This window comes from Accipiter gentilis, chromosome Z, assembly GCF_929443795.1.
Source record: "Accipiter gentilis chromosome Z, bAccGen1.1, whole genome shotgun sequence".
NCBI lineage: Eukaryota > Metazoa > Chordata > Aves > Accipitriformes > Accipitridae > Astur > Astur gentilis.
The window spans coordinates 2714930-2742247 of record NC_064919.1 but is presented as its reverse complement, the minus strand read 5'-3'; the positions used below and the strand labels follow the sequence as shown (position 1 = coordinate 2742247).

The following is a 27318-nucleotide window of genomic DNA, read 5'->3' as shown; positions in this document are numbered from 1 at the left end:
ATTAAATAGAACCATTTTACAAAGAGCTAGATAATGAAACACTTACAGACCTATTTGCTGGAAGGACTACTGTGATTAAACAGTTTATTGTTATTAAAATGAAGTCCATAATGATAGGATTGCCATAACATTGAGCAAGTACTCAAGGTGAGTCTTCATTAAGATAGGTGTATGCAAATGGTCCCCTTACTTTCCAGTAATACTGAGAGGATAAAAATTTTCAGACACAGCTGAGGGAATATGTAAACTACCTGCCAAGGCACCCTGTGCTCCTCAGGGGGTCTTCCTAAGAGAATAATTTTGTCATCAGTTTAAACCAATCCAACTGTGGTCTGGCCCAAAAGGCACAAGTTTCCCTCCCAGTCCACATAGACCATTGGCACCAGCACATGTTGTGAAATCAGCCAGAAAAAAAGAAAGGTTTCAGCCAGATAAACAAGCCACACAATTTCTAGTACTAGTACAAAGGGGGGCCTACGAGTGGCAAAGCACAAGGGCAAAAGAAAGAGCAGGACTGTCTCTCTCTGCTGGTTGCAGACAATTGTCATGATTGCCCAAGACAATCACAAAATCATCTAAGTGTATTTAAAAAAAAAAAAAAAAAAAAAAAAGGAAAGAAAAAGAGGCAGAGTTTTTTTGGATTAAGACAACAGCATAACCCAGCTGTAAAAACATACCCTAAGTCTCTTAACTATATTTTCTCAGCCTACAAAAATGTTTGGGTTTTTTTTCCATTCATTCATGACTTCATGCCATAACAAAGATTTTGAAGTCATGGTGAAGGGCGTTATTTAAAAGCTATTTCTATATGTTTACTGATTTTTCATGTCTGTAGTGCCTTCCATGCACACATTTTCACAAAATCTGTAGACAGCTCTAAAGCAACCCTGCACTCTGCGTATCACAATGCCACAAGAAGCAGATTCTGTTGTTTTTTTAGCAGAGAAATTGGAAATCGCTGTCCATGCTTCCTAGAGTTTGAACATTTTGAGTGGTATATAGCTCACCTCCCATTACAGATATTTTTCTGTCTTTAGAATACTGTGGATTTATGTTTTGACAAAGAGACTTATTCAACACTGGTAAATGCATTACTTTAGGAACTCATTTAGTACAGTACATATTGTAGACCCTGAAAGGGTCATGTTTCAAAAATGTGAAAATAGATGGAAATGAAATCATGTTTGTAAACATGTGAGCTATATCCTCACTGTCATTGACTGGGCATGAAACCAAGTAGACAGAATATTATTGAGCCTGACAGCTCAGGAGACTTGATTTCTCTTTGGTATCCATTAGTCAAAAATTCTTTTAAAAATTATTATTCTTTCTGATAAATACATAAAGGATTGTACACTGTTTTGTCTTCTACAGTATCTATTACAGATCTTTACAGCATCATAGCTCTATTTCTAAATACAGCTTCCAAGAATCTATATCCCTTTTCACCCCATTTTCTAAGGAAAATTATTAATAACAACAATTTTCTGTCTCATCATTTTGTTCTGTATTCACATGCAATTATTAAGCAGTGTAGCATAAAGATCTCCAACTAATTTTAGGAACATGGTCCCTTGATAGTCCAAGGAGTCTCCAAACAAAAGGATGGACCTTTGAACAGACAACTCTATTTCTTGGTAGTCAGGCACATTAAACATAATCTAAGTTATGAAAAATAATATTGAAAAATGCATTATCATAATACCATGCTAAGCATTAAAATGTTTTGTAACGGTTTCAAAGGCAATTTGAAGTAACACGGTTAAGTCCTTCTGTGAGTCAAGATGGTCACTTTTTTTTTCTTTTTTTTTTTTTAAAAACAAGACAGTTTTTTCCACTGAGAAATGTTCTATATTTAACAAAGTTCTTACTAGCTGCAGAAATTCAAGGAGAGACACCTGGGATGTGGAAAGTCAGGCTAAAGTCCCTCTTCCACCTAATTCTCTTAGCCTCTTACCTCCTGTTGGAGCTGCTCCACTTTGTATAAATAACCGAATATTCACAGGAGTCGGATCTTGGATCAGGGTCTCCACAACCCAATATGGGCATTCTACCCCTTAAGCTAGAGTATGATTCTATTTTTGACCCTAGAAGTTACAGAATGGATTATTACAGCAATTTCTACAAGGTGAAACAACTCCAACACGGGAAAAGGACAGAGTTCCACGCTGGTAGCTAATGGTCTAGCTGTTTGGGGAGTTAGTTCGGATATGGGAGATGCAGATTCAATTCCCTGGTCTAAACCAGGCAGAATCAAGATTTGAGCCTGCATATCCTGTCCCCTAGGTGACTGCCCTAACTACTGGATTATATGCTATTTTTGGAGGTCTTGCTCATCATCTTTTTCTCGCTCCGTTATAGTTAGAGTAATCCTGAATGTGCTCCAGGTGAAAAGGTTTTGTTTGAACTGTATTACAGTAATAATTTTCACTTCACTTCCTGAACCATTTAATTGTTTGAGATGAAACTTGAAAAGATCCTGTATTGTATTAATATTAGGTTGCCATCTCTACATACAAGCTTACATTGCTTCTAAAGCTTCCAAATGCAGATGCATAAAGGTTGCTTTTAAGCCTATACTTAGGAACTAAACAGCTGATGTGATTTTCAGAAGCACAGTGCCAGTACTGAGCTGCTCTCTATTGCCTTCATACAGACATAGCTGCCTAATTGTTTTTTTGCTTTCATTTTTTTAAAAATGAAAAATCTTGGCCTATGCCTATATTTGCATTATTTTGCATTTTATTATAAACATTTCTGTACACTTGCAATGATCTTAACAGCACCTGCTTATGCATTCAAGGAATAGTAATTTAGTAATTAAAGCTAATAAACAGAACTTTCTTAATTAAGCTGTGTAGATCTGTGTTATCATACAATTTAAGCAAACCTGTGTTTATTTCAGTGTATAAAATCAGAATGCTTTTGGTAACTTGGGGCAATTTAGTACAGCCTTAGAAATAATGAGATAATTCTTTTACATTGCTCAAATTCCATGTGCAGCAAACAAATCTGAATTTGTTTACTGTAATTTCAAAAGCACTTTAACTGAACAGAGTTATCTAGATTAAGTAAGGTTTTCACGTGGAAGCATTTACTTCCTCAGTACAGCCCTAGGGTTTGTTTGTTTGTTTTTTAAATCAGGAGAATTGATTCACCACATTTAATTTTACTTCCTGTAACAGTCAATTTTCAACAGCCTTGCTGATTTTTTTTTTTTTTTTTTTACTGTGTTCAGACTACTAAAATGGGTCTACAATACGAATCTGAAGGAAGTTTATGAGCCATACTACTGTTTAAGTACATAAATAAAGTCGACATTGTTTCCCATAAAGTAATCTTTTCTGTACAAATGCAGAAAAGCCTAAACTGAATAGATTCTATTACAATACAATATAGGATTTCATATTGACTTTAAGAAGCATTATCACCTCCTTGACTAACCCTTAGCTGCCAGCAGACGCTGCCTCAGGCCAGTACACACCTAATTGCTCGGTAAAAAGGCCGTTTCCCTACCTCATTGAGCCGGATGATGTGATAAATTTGCCTCAGGTACTCGCTGCCACCTGGTTTGTGGCAGATATCCAGGACCATCATGTTTATTTTCTGCTCAGTGAATCCAAGTGCAATACCTCCTTCCTCTAACGTTGCACCTTCTACTGTGACTGAGGCACTAGAATATATAAAAGATACAAATATTATTAAGTTCAATTTCTAAAAATAAAAATATTAATACATAGTCAGCTAAAACTGCATGTTAAAAAAAACTTAGAGATCTGACTTGCACAAAACAAATGTTGCTGTATATACAGCTCATAAGCCTTTATACAAATACATAGTAAATGCTAAATAACATTTTTTTCTTATACAAATTTTAATTATTTTAGTCTGAAAGATGAAAACATAAAACATTCTTTACTCTAAGGACATACAAGCACTAAATATTTTTTTATTTTCTTTTCCACTAGAGAAGTATCTTTGCTACTAGAAATGGCATTTGCATTCGATCTTTTGTACATTTTTCTTTGCCTGTCGCTGCACATATTAAAGCCTAATTAACATGTCAGAAAGGTAGCCATTACTCTAAGTATAGGTTAGAAGTTTTAAATTGAAGTCTTTTTCTTCCCACTGGGATGGTGGTAACCATTTCAAAGGTACCTATTTGCCACTTGTTGCACTTTTTGCCCTGTACTGTTCCTCGTTTTTCTTCTTAGAAGTATTTGTGTGAAGCTGCTGCAGCAAAAATCTGAAGGTTATAGGCCCAAATGACTAGAAAAACATGCATTCAAAACTCCGACCATTGTTAGACTGCTCTCTCTGTATACAGACATAAGTTACCAGCTCTGTACTTGCTTAGTATTGTACATTAATAAAGTACTAAGAAAAAAGTACTAAAACTAATTCTTTTCCTCAAACATTAGAGCTGCAACACAGATACTTGTTGGCACCTCGACACAGACGTGTTGAGAACTTGAAAGACCAACAGAATACATCATCTCTTCCATAGTCATTACTAGATTAATTTAAAATATACCAAAGAAGCATTCTGATTTAAAAAACACCAATATTTTAAATTTTTTAGAACTAAAACCAAAAAAAACCAAAATACCTTGGTACAGTCAGCTGTAAGTTGCAGTTTACTGTTGAAAGTGTGCCATGACTACAAAGTTAGTTCTGCTGAAAGTTGCTGTTTGACCTGCAGGCTCACTTAAATGCTACACAGCTGCTGGACATTAAAGCTGATATTGCTTCCACATGCAGCTTCAGAACATCCTACAGAGCAAATAGTTTCAAAATACAAACTATAATTTTGTTCTTTGCTGAATGGAAGTAAGCGATACTCTGTTATTATGGTGTATTTTACAGAAAAGCTTCAAAGAAATTGATCTTTAAAATTAAAGCACACTTAAGGCTGATCTTTCAATGCCACATATAGATACAACCTGAATTTCTTGTCAAACTTCTTAGTGACTGACATTGAAAAAGTTGAGGACCTCTGACAAAGGAGTGTATCAGTGTCAGCGACCAAATTGTATCCTTCCCTGTCCGTCACTGTGCAGGTGAAGCAGATGATTGGATTCAGTCAGTGCTATGATTAATGAGTTCCTCTCTGGATTTGGGACTGCCTATCAATCATGTCATTAGGAAGAATGTGCCCTGAAAGAGGCAGACCTCAGCCAAGGAATAACTGCATTCATCTTAATCTGTATATGCACCCAGCCAGCCAAGTCAGGGTCACCATGATGAAAAACAATAATCTTCAACTCAACAAATTACTTTGCACAGACAGACATTTCTTTTCTTCTCGGGATGCGTGTTCTTCAGAATCTAACGTGACTGTTTACAGCTCTGGTGCTACCATAAAGTGAAGGTTATTTTAATGAATAGTAATGCTTTCAGGCAGTACATAAGACAGGCAACGCATGCAACTGCCACTTTCTGAACCTTTCACTGAGGATTTTTTTTATTTATTTTATTTTCCTAAAACCTAAGTTAAATTTGTATGCCACAGTGGAAGAACCTATATAATGTTTAGACTTTTTATGTAGCTAGCAGTCCTGATAACAATACCATAACACAAAATCAAGCAAGACTTTCACTTATAAAAAACCAGTGCACTTCAAAGATGTTTTCACAACTGTGTAGGTGAATCCTGAACCCTAAATAAGTTTTTGAATTTTTATGGTTTTTATTTTCTTCCATACACTGTATCTATTAAAAGTCTATAAACATCTATAAATATGAATATATATGAATGCATATGCATACATTTACCCAAAAATCATTTAATTATGAAGAGGTTATACATTACATAATTTTACACCAACTTAGATTTTCAACTATAACCATTCCCATTTCAAACAAATCACGTAAACATCACAAGTCTCCTCTTGAAAGATCTGGTTTTAAGTTTAGCGCTTATGTGAGCATTACTTACATTGATATTTTAATTTCAGCTTTAATATATTAGTTTTATAATTTGCATTTATAATAATATCTCTACATTGCATATTGCAGCTATTTATTAACTAGGTTATTTTTTTCTTAGAAATTGACTCATGATATTTGCATATAGAATGAAAAAATAACATTTATGCTAGACTTCTATTGCAGAAATTCCACTAAAGTCAGGGGACTTAGTTTCATAACTTCGTTTCACTTGGAGGGCACATAATGCATTCTTCAGTTTCTTAAGCTTAAAATTAGGACGCCTAGCCACAAACTAGTTCTCGCTTTGGTTGACACTGTATACATACAGAAAATATTTTCCCACACTCTTTTCCCACAGTCTGATACCTAATGGATAATACAGCATTTCTGCGGTATGTCAGATAAGAAAATAGAGTAATATATTAATTTAAAAATCTCAGCTTCAGAAGAAGTGCAAATACTAAAGTTTTAGTTTTTAGAGGTTCTCCACAGTATTGTCTCACCCTGCATTTGCATTATTTAAGAAACACCTATTCTCTCAGTGACATTAGAAATTGTCTTATGGAACCATTCTGTTAAGTGTCAATTTATACATTATCGTTATGGCTTTTTTATTATATGACTCTTGCACTCACTGGCTTCTGGCTTCAATCTTTTAATCACTGGATTAGAGCTTGTAAATTAGTATTAAATGGAAACGTAAAGATTACAAAGGTCAATGTCAATGAGCGTTCATGTGACACTATTACTACTTAGTGCTACTCATGTTAACAGGATACTGTCCCTTAAAGCACTGCAGTGATTCCAACCTACAATCACTATCTCCTTTGTTTATGGACAGCTACTGTCAGGATAGCAATGACTGCAACCTTCAAGAATATTCATTGAAAAAAAGCAATCTTACTTTCAGAAGTCAACAATTTAATTCAGTAAGTCATGTAACTCCAATAAATCTAATATTGGAAAGCTGATGAATAGTATTTTTACAGAATGCTACATGACTTCAACATTAAAACAGACTGGACTAGGAACACATTGACACGTACACAACTCCTTGAAAAATCATTATAAGGATTTAAAACACTCAGACCTTAATGTCAAATCTGCAGGGAAGGTTGATATTTCCTCAGAAAGGCACAGCAGGGTGCTCTCCTTGTTCTGTTTTGATATATCCTACTTGCCCTCAGGGTTTGTTGTTTTAAAATGAAGTATGGTTACTTTTTAATCACAGATGAACACTGAAAGCTTTTCATAGTCCCTCTTAGTTTAATCACCATAGCAAAATTAATTTATAAATATATTGTGGTGCCTTCTAGTCAGTGTACCTGTTCACATTCTGAAAGATACACCAACTAAATTGTCCACGGTTTTGGATCATCATGAAAATATGAAATTCTAAGTACTATGAAGACACTGTTCCGATGAAACCATGGTTTACTGTTTCAACAATGCAATTAAGTTGCAAAAACATGCTATAAAACCATCAATATTAAGAACTATTCCATTTCATATATGATCACTGTTCATCTGTTGATTGTTTTGTTTTTTGTTTTTTTTTAAATTGAATAGCCATAAACATGCATAATAATCCAGTAAAATAAAGCATAAACAACAGCATTTAAAAATCCTGTGTTCTTACCAGTCTGTGCTCAATTTTCTAGCCTTCAGCAACTGGCTTTCAATCCAGTTTGGTCTTTGCTGTTCAATGCTTTGTATAACCTTCTGGGTCACTTGCTTAGGACCACTTCTCTGTTTTCCCATAATACTTTCTAAGCACACACGAACTAAACTGAGTTTTTCTTTGCTCCATCTGTCAAGTGTTGCACCTGTTAAAAGTTCTGCAGTATTTCCATCCTCAAATATCCGACATATAATTACAATCAAGTTCCAGACAAGCAGACCAGCTTTCTTCAATTCAGCAAAGTTTCTTGACATTTTTCTCTCAGCCAGAAAAAAGAAGTACTTAATTGGGGGAGGCAAACATGCAATCACTGTAGGTAACTTGCTGATTACAATAGATACTGCCTGAGCTGCAAGCCTTGTGAAGCCTTAAAAAAAGAAAGAAAAGATATGATTAACATTAACATTCTAGTTCTATCACAGCATGCTTCTGAATGTTGTGTGATAATTTCTAACTTTCTTTTGTACTGAAAATGGGTAAAAGGCTTAAGTACTCAACACTGTAGCTTGACTTCTGTTGTGCTTCCTCTACATAAATCCCACAAAATCTAAACAATAACATGAATTAAAAACAGAGAACCTAGAAAATTTAGAATTCAGACTGACTCTCTTAACAATTAGTCCTGCTGTGCACAGAATAAATGAAAAAGACAACACCCAGGTATTCTGAATGGTAAAAAAGTTGTCCTCAAAATTGTAGGGCAATATTTTATCAACTTCCTAAGTGGAGCATTGCAGTGTCTGATGATATTACATACATTCCTAATCTTTATTTTTCTATTAATCCCTTTCTATGTTCAAACCCACAAAACTTCAGTTTATCAACTGTCATATAAGCATTCACACTATGTAGCACTGCCTTTTAAACATACCAGATAATAAAAGTAGCTATAGAAGTAACTACAGAAAATATGCTGCTCAAAACCCAAGACATATCTAAAATGAAAAAATACACCAAAAGGTGATCAAAAATATGGAGTCAAGCCAAGATTTAAAAAAACCCACCAAAACAAAACCAAAACAAACCGAGAAAACCCCTGACTCATGGCACCTGTATTCTCAATTTGTTTAAACAAAAAAAAAAGACAGACCTGTTCTAGGTGTCACACAGCCAGTTTAATTTGTCACTAAATCTGAGCCTTACCTCTCAGCTTGCATATCAGTTCAGGCTTAGTGATAGCCTAAAAGAGCCATACAAGTTCTAGATTAAAGTGAGACTGCAGTAAGCACGCTGCTGTGTAAATGTGCCTCAACATGCTGAAGAGAAGATATATGGAAAGAAAGAATGGATTGATGCCCTGGCTTGCCCACAATCTACATATTCAAAACTTAATTCCAGAGTATACTACAATGATATTACTGTATTGAAAATAATCAGGTAATATTTTGGTGGCAAAATATTTACGGTGAAATGTTTCCAACAGTTAGCCTTTTGAATTGATGTAGGCTTTAGGCACTGTAGGCTATGAAAGTATATAAGAGAAATCATCTTTACACCCAATCACCTTCAAAACATCTCCTGTTACATATATTATTTCTCTTTCTTCAGTAACTGTTTCAACAACGAAGCAGTAGCAAATTCCATACCAGTTTCAGTGCTATTGAAACATAAATTGCTGTTTTAAAGTTGGGATGAGTAAGTTGTTATCATTTCAGACAACACTGTATATTTAAATATAAACTGTCCTGACTGAAAAGATGATAACTAAGAGAAGAACTGGTTACAGCCATTAAGACAAGAGTATAAGCATTATGCTTTACTCTGCCTTCAGCTCCACCTTACTACTGCCAGATGCCAAAAACATTTTCACTACTATTATTATCACTACTACAATACTGATTATTTTAAAAAGCTTGTCTGTGTACGTATGGGTGTAAGCCTCAAGAAAGACGTACTGAATTTTAATGCTCAATACTTTAAAAAAAACACAGGATGCTTGGAAATTGTTTTCTTCATTGTCAAACTGCAATGCTTGTGAATTATAACTGTTCAATTTTGATATGTACTCATTAAAGGGGTAAGAAGCTTTTATGACAAATTTATAAAACAGTATAAATTTCACCCACATTTCCCAGATTCTTTTCTCTTCATTTCCCGAGGAGTGTAATTCCATTCCTTTGGAACCGTTTTCAGCAACCTTTCAGGAACTATTTGCTTGTGCTGGTATGTTCCATAGTTTTCTGTTGCCTCCCATGAATGCATCAAAGAAATTATCTGCTTCACTATACCCTTGACTGAATTAATCAAAGTCAACTTCAAGCATCTGATAACCTCTGGCTCCGACTCACCACAACTGGAAACTTCAGAAGGAAAAACTATTAAATATTCAGTAAGTGTAGTCATTTGTGTAACTGTTTCAGAAAGAAGTGTTTCAGAATTCTTATGGCAAGAAAACTAAAAACATTATGATTCATAACAATGTAGACCTATTGGTCTGGTACAAATTAAAGAAAGTATAAAGCAAAACAATGTAGCATCTTGTACCATCTTAATACAATACTGACAAAAAGTACAATTTAATTTATTTCCTTCATCCTCATTTCTCCACCAATGTATTCCTGAAAATTTAATTTAAGCTGACTGATGTCTTCCTTTTTATATGGAGTACATTTAATTACTTGTTAGACATCAGTGAAGCAAACGGATATACTTATTTTTTTCTACTTCCTTGTCTTGATAGTATTAATGAAGTTGCATTTATTAAATACCCAAACTGTTATACTAGAGAATAGCGAAGGAAAAAAAAGATATTTTGGAAATAAAAATGCATACAAATAATAGTCATCAACAGAGACATAGCATGTTATCAGAGATTGCATGTTGAAAATAGACCATCCTAAATACAGTTATTGACATTACAGCAAGTACCAATCTTCTCCACATTCTTAACGCCACAGAGAATTGCAGTTTCTCCATTGCCATGGAGCTGCAGTTGTCAGACAGAGTACTGCAGACGTCCCAGAGATGTCTTTTGACATGTTAGGTCCTCTGCTCATACTTTTGCTTGTCTGTACTTTTTGCTGATCTAAGTTTTATTCTTCTCTGCATGGCCTTTCTGGAAGCTTCCATGCAATACTTCTGCATTTTTCTTCCTCTTACACCTTAGAGTTCTACTTTTTGCAATCCCATTTTACTCTGAGGAATACCTGAACACCTTTACCACCATTGTTTTTTGTTTTGTGATATTTGTAATTCTATTTCCCTTCTTACATTCTCCCATTTTCTTCCCTTCTTTTCTTTTGAGCTTTTCTGCATATTAGCCATCACTTGCAAGATCACCCTTTCAAAACCTCACCTCTCTTTTCTGGTTGAATACTGCTTTTCCTGGGGGGCAGTGTTCGTTGCTCTAATTGTGAGGGCAGCTCTCCCTCTCCACATAAAACTAGGAGCCTGTCAGCCTGTTGACAGCAGAGTCTATATGCCCATCAGACTGTGTCTCCCTCAATAGGAGGCCTTCCTTTTCTTTCTCCACTCTCCTTTAATCGTTTCTTACTTTTAAATCATGGCAAAGGTCTAGGGCTATTAAATGCACAGAGACAAAGAACCTGTATTGGTAGAGAGCTACAGAAACTATCTGCTGCCAGCCTGCTGCTAAGACAGACACTTAAGGAAATCAGATTTCTGGTTGATGACGCTGCTCTGTAACCTCTGCTTTCTTCAAAATTTTCACCACTCCTACCATGACCTGATTGCTCAAAACACTTCAATTATACTATGATTTTGAAGTAAATTACCATCATTTCATCTGATTTATTAAGGTAAAAATAATATGCACTATGTGTCTGAAAAGTGACAAGGTTTAACATCAGATTTTAAATGCTTATTAATAAATTAAATACCTGTCATATTGTATAAGCAATTCCACAACTGTTCTTTTTCCATGTAGGTCTCAAAAGCAATGCCAAGAGATTTGGGTGATAAAGTGCAGTAAGACAATACTGTGAAGATTGTTTCAATCAGAGTAGGCTCTTTGTTATTTATCTGTTCTAAGACAGAACTTTGTTCATCACGATTCAGTACTTCACTTCCTTCAAAGTAAACAAAAACATGGTTACAATAATTTCCAAGTAATTCAAGTTCACAGTAATAGATAGTATTAATCAAAACAAACTGCAAACTGTATCTGAGAAATACTTCAAACAATAAGACTACTTACAGATACTGAAATCTGATCTTCCTCTGCATAATGACATTTGACTGTCTTCCTGAAATATATGTAGCCATTAAAAAAAAACTCAAGCATGTTTACAAACTGTGGAATATGCCTATTTAATTCAAAATGCACCCAGTATGTAATTTGAATTTGATTATTTACTAAATATTAATCAGAAGTAAATTGTACTACTACTGTAGAATCACAGTTGAAAAGTTATTACTGCTTAACTCTTCTTACCAATATATTAGTCATGTGAAATTATCGGACTCTATTTAGTTTTTCGATGTAAGATGAAATTGAGAAGAAATCAGTTATTCAAAACAAAATCTCAGCCCTGCTAAGATAGAGATACCTATGTTTCTAAAGAAAACTAGTGATTTTCATAAAGTTGAGTGGTAACAGTTTACATAACATGTATTTCTAAATGTTTTTCATAGACATTATAAAACATTCTCCCAGCTGAGATAATGATGTGTTTAAACCTCTTTGAACTAATGCAACTCAATGGCTTTGACTTATGCTAATGCCAAAGACCTCAGCTTCCCACATAGTTGTGCAATATGCTTTTGATGTTAACAATCATAACAAATGACCAGAGCCAGAACCAATTAAACACTTTTAATTTAAATTTCTAGTTTGCAAAACTGAAAGTTTCTGTAAAACTGATTTAGATAAAATTATACTTGAAAAAGTCATTGTTTTATGCCAGTGTGGCTGCCTTTATCTTTAGCAACCTGTGCAGGAGGAAGATGGGAGGGACTAAATTTCTAGGCTGTTTTTCTAGTAGTTCAAACAGCCTTCAAAATCTACCACAGTGGAAAATTGCTGCCTTCCACCCAGCTCTGAATGACTTGAGAATATTGTAAAATTAAAAAAATCTCATTTTACTGTCCTCTGAATTCCTACAATGTAATTCACACGTTATTGTAGACCATTCCGTCTGGGTAGTTTGCAACCTTAATAGAAACAGCCTATAGGATGTAGAAAGCTGAAAACCAATATCAGTGATTTCATAACCAACAAGCTGTTTGTTTTTTTTTTTCTTTTAACAAGGCAGGAGACAGATCAGCAATAAAAATTTTTTTTAGTCAGCTTTTTTTCCTATGAGTTGAGTGAGCTGGCATATTTTGGTGAGACACCTTCCAATGCCAGATGCTTCTAAGTGAAGAATCAAATGGATTCCACTAATTCACTTAAACCAGCGATATGTTGTCTAATATGGATATGACAAAGAAAGAACAAAGGAAGCAGAAAAAGCAGTTCAAAAAGGAAAACCCAGTGGTACTCAAATTGTGAGACCAAAATTTGAATTGAACTTTGATTATATTACTGTAAGTTTGGTTTGGGTTTTGTTGTTTTTTTTTTTAATTAATTTAACCAAATTCTAGGGAGGAGGCTTTCCTGAGATTTTAAATACTATGTCAACCATCTTTGCAGAACATGATGGGGAAACTGCTTTGTTTAAAGGGGCTTATGACTTGAAATTATGCCTAAATTTGCTTTGTGATCATTCCACATAGAAAGTTTTGAGTCATAACTTACTAATAACTTATCAACTTAGTGCTACCAATAAATTTCGATAAATAGAAAGAAGTATAAAAGAACTCTGTATGGGGTTATATATATCTCTTCTTATAAATCGTGTGTAATACAAGTCTTGTGCTTTTAAGCAAAGATCTTCAGGAACCCACCGGGAAACCATTCTGAGGCTAAATATAACAAGATATGTAAGCTTTCATCAGCTTTTTTGTTCTCTTACCCTGATGTAAATGTTGCCCTTGTTGTAAGAATATCTGACCCTTCAAAGCTCAGGTTGAAATGAGTTTTCTGACTAATAAAATGGCATGCATCATAGAATGATAGGATAGTTTGGGTTGGAAGGGACCTTAAAGGATAATGTCAGCTGGTTGAAAGGTTTAGCTAGTTGATCAGTATAGCTGGTTAAATATTATGAATTAGGAGTCTACAGAAAGATATGCAGATTTCTCTTGCCTTAGAATTTTTCTTTAACGTTTATTAGCTCACCTGTCATAACATTAAATATTCATCTTAGTTTGAACTCCAATGCAGCCTTCTTGTTAATCATCACATAAGAACAGTATTTATATGATAGGCATCATAGTTATTGCCCATTGATGATTCTCTCTCTCTATTTCTCTTTTTCCCACTCACTGCATTTGTATATCAAAAGCTAATCTTTGAAGGGAATCTAAAGCTCCTATAGGTAGCTCAAGGGAGATGCTTCCTTTTCATTTTAGCAGGACTTACATCCATACATAAATATAGCTATATACTAAGCCTAGGTACCTGTTAAAGAAAATCTGCTATTTGTTATTTCCATACAGCATAATGTTCCGTACACACAGAGGATGCCATAATATATTAAAATATTAATATAATTAATAAATATCTTTATAAGAAAATTATGTATCTAGTGAATAACAACTATGGCCTAACCAGTCACAATGAGTCATTCTTCCTATGACAAATAATGCACTTAACTTCTTGGGATAGTACCATGTATTTTAAAAATATATCTTCAGAGAGGCAGACTTACAAGCCTAATTTATCCGTATTTCTTTCTTACTGATAGAAATAACTCCCAGTAACTTGCTGACATTATCACACTCATCCACCTCTTATCTGCTACTGGTTTAGTCATGAAATGAATCTTACTGAATTTAGAAAATCTTGTTATTGAGACTCTAGACTTCTCATTCTCTAGTGAATCCTTACAAGACAGACAAGTTATAAACAGTTATGCTGCCTTTTTTGACCAAAAGAGGCAGTCAAAATTCAAATTTATACATGCTGTTTCATTTAGGAAGAGAAACTGAGTATGGGTCAAGTTATTTCTGATACAGTTCTTCTATTTGAAAAGAGCATAAAACTGCTTTCTTTATAGTTTAAATCACAGCAGCTGATGAGAATATAAAGGATGTGAAAAGGATACTATTTTGTTTGTTTATAGAACCAAATCTTTCAGTAGGTACTCTGCACTACTTACTTCTTTGCACTATGTTTTCAGTGCTTCTTCTGTCACTGGCTTTTTTTCTATTCTTTTTCTGTATCTGTTCTGGTAGATCATTTTACTTGTCTCTCATAGAGTTGCTCCTCTCCAATGCAATCATTCTCTAGTCAGTCTTGACAGCTACAATCTATTGTAACTTTGAATATGACTTCATTTTGGCAGAAAGTCTATTATTTTAGTTTTTAATTCCAAAAGGAAATTTTAGATTGTATTACTTCTATCCTGAATGAAATGCAGATCTTAACCCTACCCATTTCAACTTGGTAAAACCCAGATAATAATTTCTCCTGTATTAGCTGCTACCTGTGAATCCAGTGAATCCTAAATTTGTGACAATTAAGAAGCTCAACACAAGACAAAAAGACTTTATCAAACTTGGTATCATCTGCCCATAAATTATTAACATACCAGCAAACTAATTCTGTGCTTATATAGTTATACATCACCTATCCCATAGTATTTTACTCTCATTCAACTCCCTTTAGAATTTTTTCTCCCTAAACATTTTATTTTCAACTATCTGAGAAGAAGCTTCCATTAATGGATCTCTGCATTAATGGCTTCTGTGAAATATATCTTATCCACATCAAATAGAAAAACTCATTACTATACGAATACCTCCAGCGGTGATTTTATGGCATAGTATACCGAAACTGGGGCATTCTGATAGCCAAAATTTGATGAGGCAATGATGAATTTAGTCCTATGGCCACACTACCTCCTTTGTATTACTCCATGTATTGGGATCGATACTGAACAGGTTACCCTCTCAAAATGCGTTCAGTCTAGAGCTCTACTGTAGCAAGAAGTTCCTACCAGAAATGACCAGGTCTTTGTAAAGCTCTCCATATAACCATATATCACAGTCACAGAGACTATCACAGAAAAATCACAGAGACCATCTTCACAGTTTGTCAAGAGAAGGTATGTGATTCTCAGCAAGGCTCCATTACAGTCCACATGGAAATTCCTAGCAATATTTCAGAAACTCCATAGAATCTGTTTACTGTTTTCCTTAGCTTACCACTGGAAAGTCATCAAAAGGAATAGGATATCTGATTAAGGTCCCTTTTGTATTTCAGCTAGAAGTACATCACACCAGTAAACCCTTCTACCATTTTACCACATTGGTTATGCAAGTACAGTATCCAGTAAGTTTACTGGTCAGATAGATATTTTGAGCAGATGCCACTTCTATAATAATTTTCTAATCTTTTGTTGTTAGGCTACCATGATACAGTTTGCAATCACTAAGAAGCTAAGAAAACTTTCAGGTGTTCAGGAGTCTGTACTCACAAGCCTTATCCTGGATGATCCACAGGTATCTGGAGGAGAGAGCTATCTCTGAACAAGCATATAAATTCTTCTAAGAGACTTACTTGTGCTCTCCTAATGAGGACAGTGTTGCAGATTAACACCCAAGTTTTGTCAAAAAACCTACAAGACTGTATTTCCCCAAAACTGTGTGTGGTTGAACCATGGGACTAGCACAGTTACTAGTTTTTCCAGCTGCCTGGTAGACTGTGTCTCAGGATTATTAAATCCAAGGCATTATTACAAGGAAGTACAAAAACAATCACCTTCAAGTACTTGAAATAAAAGTTTTACATTGTTATACACATTTAGCCAATGCCAGGATTTTAATGGTGATGGTGATTTATTTAAGGAATGTACATTTTCTTTTGCAATAACTCACTACTGTCACTAAAAGCTCAGTCTGATTCCTAAGTGAAGTCAGTTGGTAAAGTTACCACCTTTCACTGTTCTTTTAGGGTAACTTAAAAAAAAAATAATCCGTACTATTTACTTTTAAATGCCTAAAATTTAATTTGTTTAATTAAATTTGATTAAACTTAATTAAAATTTAATTAGTGCTTAAAATTTACCTTGAGATGATCCATTATACATTATGCTTGTTAAAGAGCTGCTTCACAAGGGGCAAAGAATTGGAGTGGGGAAAAAAAATATATCTTTCCAATCTAAAATATATTTTCAAGTAATTTCTCTTGCCAGAAATCAGTTTATAAAAGCACAGTCTTAGAAAACTCTTCATATCTATTAGTGTCTAGGGAGTTGGCTGATACTGCACCACACAGTTTTGTTTTATTTTATCAGTGGAAATCCTCCCTTCCTCACCCTGTTTATGTGTGCAAGGTAAGTTAATTTCTTTTTGAAGCAACTCACTTTTCTTTAGGTCCAATTTCAGATTTGCAGCCTTAAACTTATCACAGAATATTTGCAAATGTTGCTATCAGTTCTTATTTCAAAGTTTCAGTGGGGACCAGGATATCATCTAGTTTTAACTGTCCAGGCTACACAATACCCTCTTCCATTAGTCTCTCAAATATGCATTGTGCAAGCCAATAACATTAGGTGAAACTGCCAATGGCCTTGTCCTGCTGTGAAAGCAGTTTTCTTCCAGTTTATCTCCACATGTCAGTATTCACTTTAAAGGTGTGTGTAGAAAATGAAATTAAATCTCTGTAACAACTGGAGTCTCATGTACTCATTGTAATGAATAAGATTTTTTTTTAAAGGAATACGTTGCTTTTTTCTATCGTACATCATTAAATTGGTGCTACCATCTCTTCTACTTAAACAAAAGTATGTATGAGGCCCAAGGACTGATTGAAGGCCTCGGATGTGCCTTGTTGATAATTTCTCAGTGAACTCTTTCTTATCTGCTATTGGTAAATGGTGAGATGTCTGGTGACTGATGAGGTTCCCTTTGGTATTAATTCTGTGTTGGGACAGTGTAATTCAGTAAAGCTATTGCTTTTTGCTTTATTATGCAAAGCAAAACTCCTTGTTCCTGGAAATAAAGACTCTCAAACAAGAAGTCACAGACTGTTCTGCTGGCATGCTGTGCATTTAGAGCAAGTCTAGCAGAAATTCTCAGAGTTCACTTTCACCCTTCCCATTTTCGTATCAGCATCTGCTCGATTCAATAACTCATATTACGCAAACACCACTTTCTTTATTCCTCTATTATTTGTTGCTTGTCAAAATAATCCATTTCTGTTTTACATCCATGGGTGATAAAGCAATTCTGGTAAAAAATTCCACCAAGAAAACTGCAAAACAGTTTGTTTTGTCAGAAAATTAACAACAGTAGCGGCTACCTGCTTTATTTCTCTCTGCAAAGGCACAACAAACACCCTAGACCCTTCATTCACTCAAGAACGTGTCTTAGAAGAAATTTGCTGAATGTTGGACCTATACAAAAGAACTCTGGGATTATATTACACTGTAATTAACTGTAATTCAATACACCTCGGTTATTTAGACTTGTAGTTTAAGTTATAAAGGTCCAATATGCAAATCCAATTTTTCAACTATTTTTTCAAAGGTGCCTTTTACCCAGTGGCCATACTCACTGGAGACAAATAAGGGGTTTAGTTTTGGCTAGCCTGATTTATTGCCTTTAGAATTTTTGATGTGATAACTTCATATTGGAGGAGCATTTTACTTTTGATGTACATTTCATATATCATATTGCACAAAAAATGACCAAAGTCCAAAAAAAGTCCAAATCTTGTCACCTCCCTGTCCAGGTAGCTTATAGTTACGTACATGGAGTTTCAATAGCTTCAACATGTACGATTACTTTCTTATAATATTTAGCAACACTAAATCATGCATACATGCATTCTCCCAAAATACTCTTTCTACTAAGACAACTTTGCCAATTGCAACAGTACTCCCTACTATGATGGGGAATATAGATTATTTCTGACCTTCACCGTGGTACAACCATGTGAGAGCAACAGGAGTGCTATTAAATGAAATGTGTTTGTGTGATGCCTACTGTAAGTATCCCAAAGTTTTGCTACAATACAAAAAAATGTTATCATTACCTACAAACATCTACAAACAAGCACTTCTTTACATAGAATTTTTGCGTTCTAGCATGGCTTTTAAAGGGAAAAGGAAAGACTGAATGTAAAATAAAGTAAAATGTGAGAAGGCTTTTCCTATTATAAAAAATTCTTATAATCTAGTTAAATAGTTTTGTTACCACTAGGGCAAATCATTCAAAAACTATGGTATGCTTAGCTTTCTATCTGTTTTCCTGCATAATACTACACACTGCAAAATTTTACTGTTGATGAGTACATAATTCTGTAAGCCTTTTATCCTACTGAACAGAAGAATCTGAAACTGTCATTGCTAGTACTAAGGTATAGCTTATTAGTCCAACTTTCCTTGTACTAATACATAACAGTTCACATAATAAAAAAAAAGATATAGCTTATATAGCCTCAGAAAGCTGCTGTATAGGAGAAGGAATAAGGCATACAATAATTTTATCATTAGATAATTAACCATATTGAAATTAAGTTAGGGATCATCACAGGTTTCAACTTTATCTACACTGAAAGTTTATTCATACCAATATTGTAATTACATTAATAAAGCCTGTGTAAATAGCACATTTTCTAATCCAAAGTAGCATATATTTCCCTGAAGCTCAAGAGGTTGGTCAGTCAACAGATTAATACATTCTGTCACTTAATACCTGTGATAATTTAAGCAGCTAGTAAAATTCAATACTAGATAGCACTAGGGTAAGAATATGATCCTGATCAAACATTTGTCAGTCTTTGTAAAAGATGACAGGTATTTGAATAGGCAAGTGGATGCAGTGCAGCTCTCAATAAGATGCATGACAGAAGTGGAAGCAATGTTGTACCCCTGACAAATGTTAGACCACTTTAAAATGACAGAACTAAATTATGTTGTATCTTACATTATGTGGACGTAATAGGTTTTTTGGTAAGTACGGAGAATTCTTTTGCTGAAGAAAGATAGAAAATGAGACTCTCATTCAGTATTACAGTAAAATTATGTCAAACAGTTGATTATATATATAATGAGGAAGCATATAAATGTGCTTCTAGAATGGCCTACAGTGGCAAACATATAATAACCTAAAAAAAATCTCTAAGAAGCTTTTCACTGTTGAAACATAATTTTGAAAGTGATCTTCCAGACTACTGATGCACTCTTTTAAAAATCTGTGTAAACCAGTTGTAGCATCAAAGCTCTGTTAAGTTAAAATTAATTTTGACTCCTTTGCGTTTATGATAGCAGCCTATTTTATCAAAATGTATTCCATTTTGAAACTATGAATACTGAAATAGACTGCAAAACATTAAACACTGCAAAACATTAAAAAAGTGATGATTTTTTCCTTCTTTTTATCTGTTCAGGAAGTGTCCTACTGATAAGTGAATGGCTACTGACACCCCCAAAAATTGTTGACAGCCTTGCTTTAGTATTTACACAGTTAAAAATGAAATTGTGTTCTCACTGATGTTCTTATAAGGATTGACAGTATAAGTACTTACTTGAACTTCTCAGTAAAATTTTCACTAACAGACAGTCATGATGTAGCAATGTTTCCAAAAGCAAGTTCAAATTACAGTACGGCTGGGATAACAGCAGTTTCAGCTGACCCTGGGCTGCCATTTCTTTGGCTGATGGAGTCCTTTCAAAATGTAAGATAAAGACAGAATAATGTAGTTAATTTATCTATGAAATTAATATCCTTAAAGTGCAGATGTAATGCTAACTCCCTTAAATGTCAATTCCTCCCAGATTACTCTGAAAACTCTTTCATGCTTGCTTACTTTAAGGCAGCTCAGGGAAGGAATTACATTTAATCTCAGCTAGCTAAAAGCAAATTAACATTTGGTAGTCTGCCAAAGTTATAACTGATACAAAGCAACCTCACTTATCTCTTCCATGGAACCATGTTTGCCTTGTTCTACCAGGCAAAAAGGGTTTTTTTTGTGCTTGAATAAATTTAAGGCTACTATTCTTCAGTTCACTATTATATTAATTGTTTAGTAAGAGCTCTGAAGTGTCCTTGATGAACTATATGAAGCTCTTAATTAAAAAACAGAGAGAATGCTCAAAGGGGCTGCAAGATTCCACATTAGGTTGACCAATTCTTACACGTCCTGAAAAATCCACCTGAAATATTAGACTGGTTGGATGACTACTTTGCCAGCAGGGAAAAGTGAGAAAGCATAGTACAAATGCATTAGCTTTTAAGGACATTGCAGTTTGTTTTCTGTTTGCAGTTTCCATGTTCTACAAAAGTATAGCTTTCCAAACAAAAATATCCCAGGGCTTCCTCTGAACTCAGCCAATGACCCAACACCAGCTGTTGAACTCACACTGGAGCAATTAAATTAAAAAAAAAAAAAAAAAAAGGAAAAATCTTGTCCTGCAAGCTGTTTGTCACCTGTTGTATTTACTATTTTCTTCTTCTTGAAACATTTTTAAAAAGAAGTTTTCAAAATTGGGTTGTGAGTAATTTTTTTCCTTGAAAGCTTAATTTTTCATTATTATGAAGGTTTTAAAAGTAAATTTCAACTGATGTTTAGCCATTGTGTTTATTCATTTTGGCTTCAAGTTTATACAACACTAGTTGCTAACACTGAAAGTTTATGCACTGCATATGTAAACTTTTATGCACATAAATTTTACATGCACCAGTGTAAAAACTACATATGCACTGATGCGTTAACAATGCAGGCATAAACATTATCTGCCAGTACACAAACAACACCTTCAGCATAAGTTAAAGCCTTCTTCATCATGAGCTACATTTTCCTGTCAGACTAGAGAAGGACTTATATTCCTCTGCACATATACTTTATGTGCTATTTACACAAAGCTATTGGGACAGAACTAAAAGGGGTTCATGTGGCTGTTCTAATGGAGGGGAACTGCTCCGTTACTTTGCACACTTCTACGGCCATCTGACTCGGACAAGTGTGCCACCACCCAACCCTGCTTGTGTACACACATGAACCCCCCCCCGAGAGATGACTGCACAAAGACTTTGCTCTTCCATCAAGGTTGCAATACAGACAATATACCTAATACAAAACTGCAACTCCTGAAAGCAAAAATGCCAGCTGATACACTTCTCTGGCTTAGTCTCTCACACGTATGTATGTTCCCATTACCAGAAAAGCAGTATGCCACGTATCCGGCAGGGCAACCTTGAAGTAACCCAAGGAAACCAAACTTCCAAACCCCCAGTTCGCAGCAGGACCTTTACATCGCACTATTATGTCAAAACTTCACAGTTAATACTGTAATAGTCATTTTAGTAAAGGAAGATTTTATACACCTCAGGCTTTGGGATTTTAACAGTAAATCAAACACCTGTGAGTTGATAAGCAATGTATGTGCCATGAAAACTTATGTAAAGCTTTTGTGATTTTCATTTGGTACATTATATATATAATCGTTGATAATGTAGCACTGGCTCGACAATTATATTTTTGCATATAAGCACATAGTGGATTCTAATATTTATCAAAAATATATACACATATACATTTAAATCTTGATAGAACTTGCAGCCAAAATAACTTTTCCATATTTAAAACACATACTGCATTCAAACTTTCAACATTAGGGCTTGGCATTCTTAATAGTATTATCTTAATTTCTGTGTGTTCAAGATTACTTTTATATATATATATAAACTCTAATGCATATTAAGAACTAATTAGTAGTTCATAATTAAAGTTTAAATTGAAACAATTACTATATTCACACTAGAATTAGTCCTGAGGCTTAGAGCAAACTCATCACTTCACTAATTTGGTCAAAATATATGGACCAGTTTCATTTTGTTTCTTCCTTGAATGCCACGTTATCATATGTAATAAGGTCACTCATTGCCTTCAAACTATTAAAAAAGAGACAATTTTGGTCAATTAAATTTATGAAGGATAATATTTTAAATGACTTTAGAAATAAATGCCATTTTTAGAATATTTGAGTTGAATTAAAACTTGTCTGTCATTGACCAGATGGGAAGTTATCATGTTGTAATATACACCAGTTCTTGGCTCTTTAAGCCTCTTGCAAATTGAAATGTACAATGGTGTGACTCACTTGGAGGAAAAATAAAATATAGCAGACATTCCCTACAGCCATGAAGCTAGCACCAATAAATGCACTGAGAAGTTTTGTAACGTGCATATGGAGAGGCATATGTTCTCCCATCCTTGTAGCTCAGTACTAGTGAAAATAAGACTAGCCTCATAAAAAGTGACAAAAGGTGAAGTACATATAAATATCACACATATAAATGTTCAGTTTTGTACAGTAAAAGAAAAAAAACCCGAAGTCTGATTTGCAAATGGTATGATTATAAACCCCAAATGAAGCAAAGAATAAACAATTGCCACTAAAAGCACTGTAATATAAATTATCAGTAATTATTTAGTTTGATAACTATGTTATTTTGGTTAGTATCCAAGATAGAAAAAAAGAAAACCTCACATGATAAATTCAAGATTTTATAAGGCAAATAAAATTAATGCTAATTCATGTTAACAACATTGACAAAGAAGCTGAAGTCAAGTAGATAAAAGAAAACAGATCATAGCCATTTTTAGGCATGAAAAATAAGTAGTTAAATAGTGAAATTGTACATGAAATAATTTCAGAAACTAGCAAAAATTTCTCCTGAAATATCAAGCTTAGGAAGAGCAAATACTTAATATGTACCTTTATGTCAGGTTAGAATCTTCAGTTAAAAATTAGGTGGCCACACATGGGAGGCGTACAATGGCCTGTGCTTCCAATTTTGTTATGGGCAGTGAATATATATTTTTATTAGATGTAAGAAGTGAAAACATAAAACAATCAAGGAAGAATTAGGATGCTCTAAAAAATAGTTTTCTACAATACTTAAGCATTATGTGTCTTGTTAATACTCTAAATATTTCAAGAAAGAAAAGCTTCCATGATATAAATATACAGTGTAAAACCAGTAACAAAATTAGAACACCTCAGAATATGTCCCCCAAATTACTTCATTACATACAGGGTCTTTCACCGTTTTTTTCTGAGCAGCTGAAAGGTGTGTTGTTAAAAAGTAAACATTAAATATTTTACCAACATAGTTCACTCATTATCACCAGGACAGTACACGTGGCTTTATCTATATGGACCATCCTCACACAGGTACACTAACTATATCTTCTCAGACATGTGCCTTCTTTTAGACTCCTCATTTTCCCATTTGGTGGTCAAGAAGTTGTATGTTTTCTCACCTTTCATCCAGGGAAATATGTAAATGCTGGAAAGCTCTGGAATAGTTTTCTGCTGTTTATTCAAGAAAAATCTGTCCTAAATAGTATCTGTAAAATCCTAATTCCACCTCAAAAAAGAGAAATATGTCAGACTGAAAAGGCATCAGCATTTTCTTCACATACTTTCACGCAGCAGAGGGTACTCACTCGTGAAGGCATCTTCCAAAACTTGTAATTCACAGTATCATTTAAATTTTAAGTACTGGCCTTGGATTAGGGCATCAACAAGCTTATCATTTTTTCTACAGTGAGTCCTTAATGGAGCATAAATTTTCCCAGAAATAGAGTAGATCCCTTTTTAAGTGATCATGCAGTCATTCCCTCTCCTATATTCCCCCTTCTCCTCTCCTTTCTCTCCACCCATGCATAACTTAAAAAGCCACTGACAAATTTCCTTGAAGCTCGATTGAGAGGTAAAAACACACAATCTTTCAAGCTTCAGAAAATCTTAAATTACTATTTCAAGCAGGGAAAAGGACACGATCTGAATTCAACAGTTATTCACTCCGTTTGGCATTTTGATTAGCCAACCACACAACTTTGACTCAGTCACAGGATCTATTGCCTCCTGTTCAGCAGGTATCACAGGCACCAGGGAAGGAGGTAACAGTACTGCTGACATGTAGTTAGGAGTGAAGGCGATGGAGAGAATTCAGCACCTTTTGCGTAGTATGGGGTAAAATCATAGGAAAGATATTGTGATGTTCAAGGTACAACATACTGTGTGTACAAGGTAAGAGGTAATAAATCCACGGCACATTGGTCATCGATAGGTCACCATAGGTCACCACTCATATGGTAACGTATTCCTCCAAAATATAAAAATACTTTCTCGGACAACACAATAACAACTCGCAAAAGCATCTTTTCAAGAAAATGGAGAGTGAAAATCTCTCAGGAAATAACTTCTGAAGAGGAGGAGGAGGTGAAGGGGTTAGGAGAGGATCTGCACTGGTGTGGGAGTGCTTCAGGTTCAAAATTAGAAAGGGAATGACAGCACAGCTGGTAGCATATGTCTCATATGTAACTTGTCATTATATGCAGTGACACAGAAAAAGAAATTAAGCTTTTGCCTCTAATCATGCAGTAATCTCCAAAAAAATCAACTACTATCAAGTGATGTATTTTTCAATGAGTTATTTATATATCAAACCTTTTTTTTTAACCAGCAGTTATAAACAGAGGCATACATTCTTAATCTCCCCTTTAATTATAAGTCTTTCAAAACAGCAAGTGTGCTCAACTACATTATTGTCAAGAGCTATGTATTCTTTAATTAAAGCAAGAAAACCTTACAGATAATTCAGATATCAAACATAATGAATATACTAGCAATAAGCTACACAGTGCACTGCTTTCAGCACAACCCTTCTTATAAACTCTTAAAGTTTAAAGATTAGGGTAATCTGCAATGAACTTTAAAATGTTTCTATTTTTTTAAAAATAAGAATATTAATTAGACATTTATTCAGATATACTCTTTTCAAAATGTAGCAGTATTTGATTATATTGACTACCTGGTGATTCTTTAAAACAATCAACTTTTGATACTCACTTCAGTAAGGAAGAACAGGATGATGGTATGCAAAATAACCAGTGTAAGGGATGATAAAAGACTTTTGAAAAATCTTGAGGAAGATGTTTATCAGAATTGTTCAGAAATGACCTGAAAAAACCCAAATATTTCTGAATTACATTAAAGACTGAAAATTCCTTTGGATCACTACTACTAAATATATATAAATAGAAGACAGAAAATCCCCTACGATAAATAGTACTAATATATGTTTGCATACATATAATTGCAAATTTATTTATGTACTTTTAAAAATATCATTCTATATCTTATTTACTTTCATTCTTTGAAACTTGGTATATAGCACCATTAGTAGTTAAAGCAGATTTCTTCTTATTTTTACTCATATATAGCATGTTTTCAAACTATGTTTGAAAATGCATTGAATAAGCAAATTGCTCTTCAGTCATTAATTTCTATAGGTCTTATCTTTCTGCATAATACATGCATCATATTATCAATAATTTTATCATAATCAAAAGTAAAATATCTTTTGAAATGATAATGGTTCTCTTTTGAATAACATGCAAGTACCTATAGGCTTTGGATTAAACTGACTCAAAAAACTTGAACCAGAAGCTTGGACCTTCACTGGCTTGTGAGAAATAGAATACTGGTTGAAAAAATGGGTGTTTTCAAATATAAGGACTGGTGAAGAATTAGATAAGCTAGTTTTATGTCACTTTTGCATCAATTCTCTTACCCAAAGAATGTGAGAGGCAAAAATCAGATGTGTCCAATCCACTAATACTAAAAATTAACTATTGTTATTAATTAATGACATTATATGATTATAAATATATATAAGGACAGGATTATAGAATTTAATATTTGTCTTTATTTATTATTTAATAATAATAATTAATAAGAAATCAATGAGTATTTGTACAATTTGTAGCAACCACTAGGATGCAACAATGTGTGATAGGAATGGATGCCCCTTGGCCTCTTCCGTTGTTACTCTCATTTACAGTGAATACAAGTCTAGCAGAGAGGGTATAGTCTGTTACATCCATCCTCCATTAACCATAATCAATTATCACTTCTTTTACACCTTACTTTTTAACTTAGTTGGCTGTGAATTTTTCATCTTAATAACCTTCCTTCGTTGAAGCTTGTTTCTTTATGTGTCATGGCTGGGATTTTTAAAGTTATATAAAGAAAGTCACTACCTTTAAAAATGCCACTTCTACAGAACTCATTTATGGTGTCTTTGCTGTACTTTCTGGAGTGATTCAACATCATTCCCACTTTTGAGTCAGTACTCTTTCTATTGCAGTGAGAGTAGAAGGAAATTTAAAAATATCTTAGGAAAAGACATGAGGACTTTCTCAGGACAAGAGAATCTTTTTACAAGACATAAAAAAAGCCACTGCCATGACATGGAAACAGTGAGAGTGGATCTAAACACTCAAAACTGCAGATAGAATGGAAACCCACTGGAATGCAGCCTTCAGGTACTCCTAACCTAAAAGGTAAAATCTCTTTCTTACAGGGTCCTTTGTCACCACAACATAATGGCATTTGTGTTTTGTCATTTAATTATTTAAAATTACTTTTAAACTCTTTTTCACAGCTGCATATAAGTAATTTAGAGGCATAGTTACATGTCTACAAAGTCACTGTCTGCCTGTAAGAACCCCAATGAAAGAAAGAGAGAATTACACTTGTTCAAGAAGAAAGACAGGTGTATAGATTCTGAACTTCTTCAAAAGATAGGGCGATTTATTTGGAAATTAATTTTACTAATCAAACAAAATTAGTAGGAAGAATTTACTACAGATATCAAAACGATCTCAAGTAAGCAATATC

The 27318-nt window shown here is 34.2% G+C and overlaps 1 protein-coding gene across 1 annotated transcript in view; it reads right to left on the bottom strand.

Moving 5' to 3' along the window:
- KIAA0825 (KIAA0825 ortholog) overlaps positions 1-27318 on the bottom strand; it is a 251368-nt gene that overhangs the window by 119372 nt on the left and 104678 nt on the right. The window contains exons 13-18 of the mRNA XM_049795675.1: positions 25486-25596; positions 20151-20290; positions 11452-11640; positions 9679-9912; positions 7571-7979; positions 3517-3673 (exon numbers count right to left, since the gene is read on the bottom strand). Of these exons, the coding sequence (XP_049651632.1) occupies positions 3517-3673; positions 7571-7979; positions 9679-9912; positions 11452-11640; positions 20151-20290; positions 25486-25596 (1240 nt within the window). The remainder of the gene's footprint in view (positions 1-3516; positions 3674-7570; positions 7980-9678; positions 9913-11451; positions 11641-20150; positions 20291-25485; positions 25597-27318) is intronic.